The sequence below is a fragment of the Dendrobates tinctorius genome, unplaced genomic scaffold, assembly GCF_039654945.1.
Source record: "Dendrobates tinctorius isolate UK_male_01 unplaced genomic scaffold, ASM3965494v1 ptg000152l, whole genome shotgun sequence".
NCBI classification, from domain to species: Eukaryota; Metazoa; Chordata; class Amphibia; order Anura; family Dendrobatidae; genus Dendrobates; species Dendrobates tinctorius.
Genome location: NW_027361819.1, coordinates 343,498 through 355,089, shown reverse-complemented (window position 1 = coordinate 355,089; position 11,592 = coordinate 343,498). Strand labels below are relative to the sequence as shown.

Below are 11,592 nucleotides of genomic sequence, written 5' to 3'. Positions count from 1 at the left end.
GATGTGACGTGGACTGCGCCTGCAGGGGTTAATTTATCTCCTCTCACTCAATCCAGCACTCAACCTCTGTTTTAGGCTATAACATGAGCACCCTGACACTCAGCACACCCCGATCACTTAACACTGCCACCACTCATCAAATACACGGGGTGACGAGTCCCCAAAATATATTACTGTCAGACAATCAAAAATGGTCTCACACCCTCTTAAAGGCTCTGGATTCTTTTAGAGCATACAAGGTCAAACTTATTAAAGATTTTAGACTTTAACCCCTTTCCGACATCAGGCGTAATAGTATGACTCCCTCCGCCAGAGCCCAAATCTTTCTCCGCACATGTCAGCTGTTTTGAACAACTGACATGTGCCCGGAACCGCTGCGGGGATCCATTGTGTCCATTCTATTATACAAGCCTAACTATTTTTGTAACTAATTATTTCGGCTAGCACCCCTGCATGTGATGTCCAGTGCTCCTATTACAGCTGCAATGTACAATAGACCTAGCGATCTCCTCACTTCCCCCAGCTTCTGTGTATGAGGTTCCTCATTTTTAAGTTTGTTTGCAATTCCCGAGCACACGCGGTATGCTCAGGATGTAAGCGAGCATTTCTGACTCCATAACTAGGCTGCGATCTTGGGTATCTTGAGATAATATTTTTCTGGCTGTCTGTACGAACCAGTACTCACACAAAAAAAAAGCAATCAGGAAACAATCACTGATTGACTTATAAATCCCTGCTCAATAATGGGTCAAAATAATTCTGACTAAGTGGGCATTTAGAAGTTTGCTGTTGCAGAAAGGACAATTGAGGGACACCGTTTCCTCCCTAATTTCAGATGCGTTCAGTGTGTTTTACAGCGAGTCAATTATCCTAATTTAAACAACATCCCCAAACATGAACGGGGATATAGAGGCATTGACACAGTATTAAAATAACTTTATTCAAACATGTTGAAATAATGACACCTAAACAAGGAATCCTCATAGGTAAAAAACCGGAGGTATAGAAATACCAGGAAAGCTATAATGTCATGAGATATATAGTTTCACACATAGCAAAAAAGAAGTATACATGAACATATATTATGTAATTAACAGAACAATAAAAAGGGCACCGTGCAGTTGTGCCACATAATAATCAGTACAAAAAATATCAAAAAAAATTTTTCTTGAAAAAGTTTTTTTGCAATCAAAGTAAGCAATATAAAGTGCACCGTGCCACTGCGCTATATGAGGGCCAGTTAGTGAAATGCACTGTATAGTACACCATTCCTTGTAATTTCCTGACCAAAATGTATCATACTGCATATAACAAAAATGGCATGATAAAAATTAAGGTGCTTCGTGCACTGCTCCAAAAAGCTACCAGCCAAAAATGTTTGATCCAGCAATCATTATATATCACAAACTGATCCAAATGTATTACAGTGAAAAATTCCTGGTTAACCAGACCACCCGGGCGTACCCCCGACAGCACTGTTTCGCCTGACCGGCTTCCTCAAACAGGGGCAATTATGTCGGGGGGGGGGGGGGGGGGTACGCCCGGGTGGTCTGGTTAACCAGGAATTTTTAAATTACTTGAATTGAGGTGGTTTTGTTACAAAAGGACTGTGTTAGGTGATAAGTCAATTATCCTGTAAGTACCGTATGTATTTGGAGTAAGTTGAGACAAAATAAAAACTAAAGAAACTACAGAAAACCCATTTTATCATGGGGATAATATACAAAGGTCAGGTACAGTCTGTAGCTGTTGCCCCTGTCTGGATTTAAGCTTTTGACCCCAATGCTAAATGGCACATAAAGACGCTAAATGTGTTACTGTCCACAGTGTCGTCACTAGAGCTGACCGGACCCCCCGTACACGCTGCAAGGCTGGGATCTGACACTCGGGTTCCTTGCCCATTCACAGTGGACAATCCTCCTGTAGATCTCAATCATCTCACAATATTCTGGTATTTTCAAGATAAGGAAATCCTGAGCTATAACAAAACTGTGAGGACAACATCTCCTAGATATTCCCTGAGCACAGGACTATTAGTAATGGGAATTGCTAATCTGACTATTATTAATATACAAATACCTGATGGTGGGATGTACAAGTGCTCAGTGGTCTACAGATCGGGGATGAAGGAGAAGGAGGTCAGGTTGGATATCGGAGGTGAGTCTATGATTTCCATTACCATAAATTAGCCACAATAACCAATAACACTAATGTTCAGAGGTGCCTATTACTTTCAATGTTGTCACAATAGCTAGTAGAATGCTGACAGTATTGATCAGTGAGGTCCAGGTTCTGAGATTCTGATAAGTTATTTAAAGGGACAGAAATACTCAGTGAGGTACAATGTCCTTAATTTCTGATCAATCTGTACACTATTCAGTTGGCTCTCCTCGGAGAACAGAGTAGACCTTATCAGAAAAAATGGGACACAGCACATGCACACTTTTTTAGTCATCATGATGGGGGTCTCAGGATGAGGATCCACACCAATCAAAATATCTGACGTAAAATATTATAGGCAGTCGTACCCTTCAATTACGTAAATGAGTCAGTAAAAAGACCTTAAAGGGGCTGTCCAATTCTACATATTGATGACCGGTCCTTCGTTGCAAATTAGCCTGCGAAATTGTCTGCAGAGAATCCGCATCTCGTGGCAGAAAATGCAAGACAAATGGCCCAAATGCCCTAATAACAAACAAGCAAACATTGTATTATAAGTATATACAGATAATTATCAATCATTATTAATATACCTGATCGAGTGGCCAGGGACAGTGTGTAGCAGTGCGCCCTCCCTGACGCGCGTTTCGGCCAGCAAAAGCTTTTTTCTATGTTTTGAAAAATGTTTTTGGGATTTTTTGATCTGATTTTTCATTAGTGCTATAATACACAGTAGAAGCCCAACATGAGGTTTCTTTCTTTTACGTCTTTTTTCATCTCTTTTTGCCCTTTTGTACATCCAGCTTCTCATGTCTGAATGGATGGTCTTATTCTTATCTGCTAAAACTACATCTTCCAGTAGCACTTTGTTCTCCTTGGTGCTGCACACCCCTCTCTCTGCTCTCTTTTCTGCTTCCTGACAGAGGTAGACTTGGACTATTTTCATCAATGTTAACCTTTAATGAGTTTTTTATACTGCCAACATTTCTGTAAGCCATAATGGAGACTAACCACAAAGTTCCCAGTACTCTCCTCCCTATTGTGCAAAGATTACAAAGATTATTATAATCAGGGTAAACATGTAATTATACAACTTTAGGTCTACCTGTAGATATATTTTTTAGATTTTTTGTCAATGATGTTTTACACAAAATCTTTTAGCTCCTCCGCAGGTGACAGTCACAGATAAGATGGCTGTAGTGAAGGCAGAGAGTGTCCTGCGCTGCTCCGTCACTGGATTCTACCCCGTGGACATTGATGTTAAATGGTTCAAGGACACAGAGAGGCTGAGTGATGTTACTATGGATCATCCCCAGAGGAACCCAGATAAAACCTACAGTGTGAACAGCACCGTGACCATCACACCCACTGAAGATGACAGACAGCGGATCTTCTCATGTAGAGTCTATCATGACTTTCTACATCAACCCCTCCAGAATGACTTCCGACTGGTGTATGAAGGTAACCTTCGAAGTCTGTTTTTATGCTGCTGTCTACACTGGTTATACATAGGTCACCGTGAAAAGTCCCCTGTTGACTTTACATTATCATGACTATGTCTTCATCTCTGCCATGATTTAATTTAAATATATTGTGGTGTAGTAACCACTGAGTCCACTAGGGGGCGCTGTGTGGATGTCCCAGGAGAAAGGATAAATGGCAGAATACTGAATGGCCGTTATGTATCTCAAAGTGGGTGGCTTTGGGATGGAGACTTATGTGTTGATCAGCAGTGATACTGCTGAGGTGTTGTTTCAATATGTAAGGGAGAAGTCTCCAGGTAACTAGAGAGATGGGTGGGCCTGGTTACCTACAAACCCACCCAGGGGGTGTGTTTAAAGCACTGTTGTAAAGAGTGTGAAAATGCCTGAAGGACCTGTGATGAGGTCATAGTCATGTGACCCGGTGGGCGTGGCTATAGACCATATAATGTGGCCGGGGTAGGTCACATGGGGGTGAATGCAGGGATCTGGTTGGTCCAGTGTGGAAGGTCCCGCTAGGAGAAGTATCTCCTGGCTAACAGCCTGTGGAGTGGCTGTGTGTCATGGCTGCCAGCGTCTAAGAGTCCCAGAGGAGAGTGGATGTCTGCAGCGTGGAGAAACAGCCATGAGGTAACCCTGACGTGGGTGAGATAATGATGAGGCTGAAGAGCCTGAGTATGGACATTGAGTAACCTGTGTGACCACAGGCTTAACCAGAGTGAAGCTATAATGGACGCTATGCTGTAATGCTGTTTATGTTGCTTCTATGGGTTTATGAAGGAGGAATAAACCGCATGGACTGTGTTATGCTTTATGAAAACTTGTGCCGGATCTGATTTTGTGGCTGCTGAGTGAGTATCCCCTACTTGAAAGACAGCGCTACCTCACAATATGTTAAAAAAATGAAAAAACCTTTGCCCAAATTGGAACGTGGGAGCTTACGCTAACTGGTAGAAAAAAAATGTAATGTAAGTCATGCAATAAAATTATCTCCCAATAATAATGAAAAAACATAAGTAAAGTTATTGAACTAATATTATAAAAGGTGGGCAGCACTAATAATACATGATAATGTTATGAGTTCACCCAGTGGGGCAGATCTTCTAAACTGCAACAGAGACCAAAGATGATGGGACAGTAGGCAGGATTTGATGGCACTTGAAACAATGAGGACCAGGACAGCAGACAAACAAGCAGAGCACGGAAATCCAGAAGACATAGAGCCAGTAGGAACACAAAAAGGAATTGAAGATATATACACAGTACAGAACTTGAAGCATTGTTTCTAGTGTGAACAAGTCCAGAGAAGAGTTTGTGATGCTTACAGCAGATGAAGAGTTTGTGACAGGTTTGTGGGGTAAAGTAACTGCAGATTGTAGAAACAAAGAGGAGTTTGCTGAGATGATTGCAGCTGAGAGAGCTGGTGAGAAACGCCAAGGCACAAGGTAACTCAACAAAAAAGTTCACTTAATACACACATGGGTGAGTCGGCCTTGAAAGGCCTGAAGTGATAATGTCACTGGGCAAAAGGCAGGAGCCATAAAGGAACAGGGCCCAGAGTTGAAAATGGCTAACAGATACATTCCCTTTAAAGGAAACCTGTAAGAAAAGTTTGTGTTATTAAACGACTTTCTATAGCAATTATTAATACAGTTCTAACCTCGGATTAAATCATTCTTCTGTTTTACCGTGAGGAGGCAAACACAGCATGTCCAGATCACTAAGCGTCATCTGGATGGTGCCAAAGGGTGGAAGAGTCAAGGTGGTGTCTTTGTGTCTTTGCTGTTAGCGCACCTAGACTGACATCCCACAAAGTTGAGTGTTTCCTTTGGCAAACAGGACACCAAACAGATCAGAATCAGCGTGGTAAGAGCGAGAACACACTCATTCACACTGCCTAAATGACCCTTAGGCATGCGGTCAACTTCAGTCCACTTCTTTTTTACAGAGACTCCATTTAGATTTCAGCTTTTGTATTTATGGACTTCTAGGATAGATTAATACCTCAGAGATTGCACTATTGATAACATCATAGAATATTCTCATTTTGCATTTACTTGAATGTTAAAATAAAGTGAATATTTGAGACTAAATGGATCATGTTCCAAGCATGCTGTGTGACTGTGAAGGGTGGGAAGAACTTAGAGATCCTCAGCTGCAAATGCTTTAATTATTAGCTGTATCCCAAACGTTTTGGTGCTTTATTATTTTTTGGATACTAAATCATTATGTCATGACCATTAATGATTGGAATACTTTGGTGATTCCGTAGAATCTTTCTCCCTATAGTTTCATTTCTGGTTCCATTTCTGCAGACAGAATCTCGGTCGGGCTCATCGCTGCCTGTTCTGTCCTTGTGGTTATACTGATAATTATCATCCTCGGTGCTCTGTGGTGGAGACTAAAACTGAAGAGTAAAGGTAATGTACAGAGATTACAATCACATTATGATCAATTCATGTAGCCATATTAAAGAGATGGAAAATAAAATAAAATTGCAGCCTTCTGTTGTTTTACCGTAAATGTAAAGTTTCATACTTTTATGCTCTTCTGACAGCACCACTCACAGTAGGAGACATTATGGGTCCTCCTAAGCTGATCGATGGAGAGGAGGCCACTCTGCATTGCACCGTGGATAACGCCCCCGAGGACCTGTGTGTGACCTGGCTGATAAGAAGAGCTGGACAGGAGCAGGAGATCCAGACGTCTCAGAAGAGAGAATGTTCAGAAGAAGAGGAGGAGAGTTTACTGGATACGTCCTATGTGATCAATTCACAAGTGGTGGGACGTCAGTATTCATCATCACTGAGCTTCATACCCCATATGGAGAGACATAAAGACGTGACCTTCATCTGTAGAGGGGTCTCCGGTCATCATAAGACAGAGAAGACGTTTAACTACAAGATTATTTATGGTGAGATATTTCTATTATATGACCTAAAATACATAAATGTATAAAATACATTATAAACTTATGACTATGGAGGCTGAGTATTCTCCCTACATTTCATATACTTGACTTGAATAAAATGTTGTAGAGCTTTATTAGTTTTCTTGTTACAATGTACATAAACCAAGATTGGAAAAATCCCCAGGGACAGGAGGCAGATGGGTGTACAAAATTGTTCCTGGCATCTAACTTTTCCTCCATTTATTCTGTATACGACTCAGATATCTCTGGACGTCCCATAGAAAATAAAGGGAGGTCCATTATGACAGCGAATCTCAGAGCCTATTTTTTGTGGGGGATGAGAGAAGGTCCCAAAGTTCAGACCCCACTGAACAGAAAGTAATCACCAGTTTGTAGAAATTAATAGAAAATAACAAAAAAATGGGAGCAGAAGCAAACTGTAGTCAGGAACATAAGGCCACACAGAGCTGGGCTTGGGATAAAATAGAGGTTAAACAGGATACCAATTACGGAACATCCCAACAGTCCGCTTTGTCATTGAAGTGCTAAGTGGAAAGGATCCTAGAAAGGCCTGAGCTTCTGCACATGTGCAAAAAGAGGACATTTTGGGAAGGCATTGTGGGGACAGGGGCAGGACTTAAACAGTCTTGCAATAAGAGTGTTAACTATTGAGAGGCATGTGGTAGACTTCTGTGGGCCTATGGTGGATCTCTATCTGTGTATGGTTTTACACATGGCATGCTACACTCTTCCCGACAAATATTGCTACTAGAGAAGAACACGGCTTATTACAGAGATCCCATCTCTCAATGTGCCTATGTTCTCATACAGTAGCACCATACCGATCTATATTTGAACTTTATGTGCACGAGCTTTAAATATATATGTAGAAAACTTTTATACACACCATTCAAGAAGTTTGCTGAAACAAAATCTTAAAAATAAGGGAATGTTATAAAGGAACATGGCGTCGCTTCAGCTTAGCTGTGAAGACGTCAGAACTCATTATTTTTATCGTTTCTCAGTAAAACCCAAGGTGTCAAAGACAAAAAATAGAATTCTATCGAAACCAGGAATGATGACGTATTTGCTCAGCTTGGATCATTTCAACCCTAAAAATATCAAGATCATCTGGAAGTGTGGAGCAAAAATGACAGAAAAAGCGGCATCAACCAAAGTATCAGAGAATGCTGACAAAACCTACAACGTCTCCAGTGAGCTTGACATTCCCGAGGAGCAACACAAGGATCCAGGATTCAGAGTACACGTGACCTGGGAACATGAATCTCTGGAGAAACCAGAATCCCGGGAGCTGAATATCAGAGACTCAGGTGAGAGGAGAGATATATGGGGGTTATATAAGAATCCCAGAGCTGTCTATCAGAGACTCAGGTGAGAGAAGAGATATATGGGGATTATATAAGAATCCTGGAGCTGTATATCAGACACTCAGGTGAGAGGAGAGATATATGGGGTTATATAAGAATCCTGGAGCCATCTATCAGAGACTCAGGTGAGAGGAGAGATATATGGGGGTTATAGAAGAATTCTGGAGCCGTCTATCAGACACTCAGGTGAGAGGAGAGATATATGGGGATATATAAGAATCCTGGAGCTGTATATCAGACACTCAGGTGAGAGGAGAGATATATGGGGTTATATAAGAATCCTGGAGCCGTCTATCAGACACTCAGGTGAGAGGAGAGATATATGGGAGTTATATAAGAATCCTGGAGCCGTCTATCAGAGACTCAGGTGAGAGGAGAGATATATGAAGGTTATATAAGAATCCTGGCGCCATCTATCAGAGACTCAGGTGAGATGAGAGATATATGGGGGTTATATAAAAATCCTGGAGCCGTCTATCAGACACTCAGGTGAGAGGAGAGATATATGGGGGTTATATAAGAATCCTGGAGCTGAATATCAGAGACTCAGGTGAGAGGAGAGATATATGGGGATTATATAAGAATCCTGGAGCTGTATATCAGACACTCAGGTGAGAGGAGAGATATATGGGGGTTATATAACAATCCTGGAGCTGTATATCAGAGACTCAGGTGAGAGGAGAGATATATGGGGGTTATAGAAGAATTCTGGAGCCGTCTATCAGACACTCAGGTGAGAGGAGAGATATATGAGGATATATAAGAATCCTGGAGCTGAATATCAGAGACTCAGGTGAGAGGAGAGATATATGGGGATTATATAAGAATCCTGGAGCTGTATATCAGACACTCAGGTGAGAGGAGAGATATATGGGGGTTATATAACAATCCTGGAGCTGTATATCAGAGACTCAGGTGAGAGGAGAGATATATGGGGGTTATAGAAGAATTCTGGAGCCGTCTATCAGACACTCAGGTGAAAGGAGAGATATATGGGGATATATAAGAATCCTGGAGCTGTATATCAGAGACTCAGGTGAGAGGAGAGATATATGGGGGTTATAGAAGAATTCTGGAGCCGTCTATCAGACACTCAGGTGAGAGGAGAGATATATGGGGATATATAAGAATCCTAGAGCCGTCTATCAGACACTCAGGTGAGAGGAGAGATATATGGGGGTTATATAAGAATCCTGGAGCCGTCTATCAGACACTCAGGTGAGAGGAGAGATATATGAAGGTTATATAAGAATCCTGGCGCCGTCTATCAGAGACTCAGGTGAGATGAGAGATATATGGGGGTTATATAAAAATCCTGGAGCCGTCTATCAGACACTCAGGTGAGAGGAGAGATATATGGAGGTTATAGAAGAATTCTGGAGCTGAATATCAGAGACTCAGGTGAGAGGAGAGATATATGGGGGTTATATAAGAATCCTGGAGCCGTCTATCAGAGACTCAGGTGAGAGAGAGATATATGGGGTTTATAGAAGAATTCTAGAGCTGTATATCAGAGACTCAGGTGAGAGGATACAGTTGTGGCCAAAAGTATTGACACCCCTGCAATTCTGTCAGATAATACTCAGTTTCTTCCTCAAAATGATTGCAAACACAAATTCTTTGGTATTATTATCTTCATTTAATTTGTCTTAAATGGAAAAACACAAAAGTGTCATGATCTCAGTGCGGGTTTGACTCGCACACGTGGGGTTAATGTCTGGAACCAGTGCTGATGACTGGCATTTCTGGGGTTCAAGGTTGTGATCCCGGTGCAGGCTTACCTGCACACCTGGGGCTGTGATTGTGGCCTCTCCCTGGTTCTGGGGAGGCTTCTTATAGCCTCAGGACGCTCCCATCCCCGTCAGTTATACTCTTGCCCTTGGCATTGTGTGGTGACCCCTGAGTGTGTTTGTGCTGTGTTCTGGTTACTTGATTCTCTGTGTATGACTCGGTCTGTTCTCTGGATATCGCTTTGGATTCTGCTTGGAACCTTCTATGTCTGTTTGGTTTTGATCTCTGCTTGGCCCTGATTATCCGCTCTGTCTCATCCCTGGTACTGTACTGTGATCCTGTGTATGACCTTTGGCTTTGTCTGACCTTCCGTCTGTTTGTCCCTCCTGTACCTCGCTTGCCTGTACTGTGCATGACTTCTGCTTTGTCTGACTCTGAGGTCTCTTCCTTCTCTGAAAGCGGGATGCTAAGCCCCGCCCCCTTGCAGTCACATTACCGTTCACATGACCATAGGTCCTATGCCGGCTTGCTAAACTTCAGCATCCACAGGTCCTGTGCATCGGTACTTTCTGGCTGTACCTGACCCCGGTACTCCTACATTGCTGGTGAGTCCCTGCTCAGCGGAGGCTGCATGCCGGCGCTGACAGGATCCTGACACTCAGGACACGTGCACTGGCTCAGTGAGCAAGTACAGTGCGGTGTTCCTGACAAAAAGACAATGAAGCAAAAAGCAAAACATTTATCATTTCACACAAAACTCCAAAAATGGGCCAGACAAAAGTATTGGCACCCTCAGCCTAATACTTGTTTGCACAACCTTTAGCCAAAATAACTGCGACCAACCGCTTCCGGTAACCATCAATGAGTTTCTTACAATGCTCTGCTGGAATTTTAGACCATTCTTCTTTGGCAAACTGCTCCAGGTCCCTGATATTTGAAGGGTGCCTTCTCCAAACTGCCATTTTTAGATCTCTCCACAGGTGTTCTATGGGATTCAGGTCTGGACTCATTGCTGGCCACCTTAGAAGTCTCCAGTGCTTTCTCTCAAACCATTTTCTAGTGCTTTTTGAAGTGTGTTTTGGGTCATTGTCCTGCTGGAAGACCCATGACCACTGAGGGAGACCCAGCTTTCCCACACTGGGCCCTACATTATGCTGCAAAATTTGTTGGTAGTCTTCAGACTTCATAATGCCATGCACACGGTCAAGCAGTCCAGTGCCAGAGGCAGCAAAGCAACCCCAAAACATCAGGGAACCTCCGCCATGTTTGACTGTAGGGACCGTGTTTTTTTCTTTGAATGCCTCTTTTTTTCTCCTGTAAACTCTATGTTGATGCCTTTGCACAAAAAGCTCTACTTTTGTCTCATCTGACCAGAGAACATTCTTCCAAAACGTTTTAGGCTTTTTCAGGTAAGTTTTGGCAAACTCCAGCCTGGCTTTTTTATGTCTCGGGGTAAGAAGTGGGGTCTTCCTGGGTCTCCTACCATACAGTCCCTTTTCATTCAGACGCCGACAGATAGTACGGGTTGACACTGTTGTACCTTCGGACTGCAGGGCAGCTTGAACTTGTTTGGATGTTAGTTGAGGTTCTTTATCCAACATCCGTACAATCTTGCGTTGAAATCTCTTGTCAATTTTTCTTTTCCGTCCACATCTAGGGAGGTTAGCCACAGTGCCATGGGCTTTACACTTCTTGATGACACTGCGCACGGTAGACACAGGAACATTCAGGTCTTTGGAGATGGACTTGTAGCCTTGAGATTGCTCATGCTTCCTCACAATTTGGTTTCTCAAGTCCTCAGACAGTTCTTTTGTCTTCTTTCTTTTCTCCATTCTCAATGTGGTACACACAAGGACACAGGACAGAGGTTGAGTCAACTTTAATCCATGTCAACTGGCTGCAAGTGTGATTTAGTTATTGC

General features: G+C 42.6%; 1 gene segment (V, D, J or C); it reads left to right on the top strand.

Moving 5' to 3' along the window:
* The first annotated feature begins 1,832 nt into the window (after window positions 1-1,832).
* LOC141050634 (Ig kappa chain C region, B allele-like) lies at window positions 1,833-3,713 on the top strand. The segment is given in 3 exon segments: window positions 1,833-2,157; window positions 3,322-3,621; window positions 3,673-3,713. Coding segments are annotated over 3 exon segments (459 nt in total).
* Window positions 3,714-11,592: the final 7,879 nt, after the last annotated feature.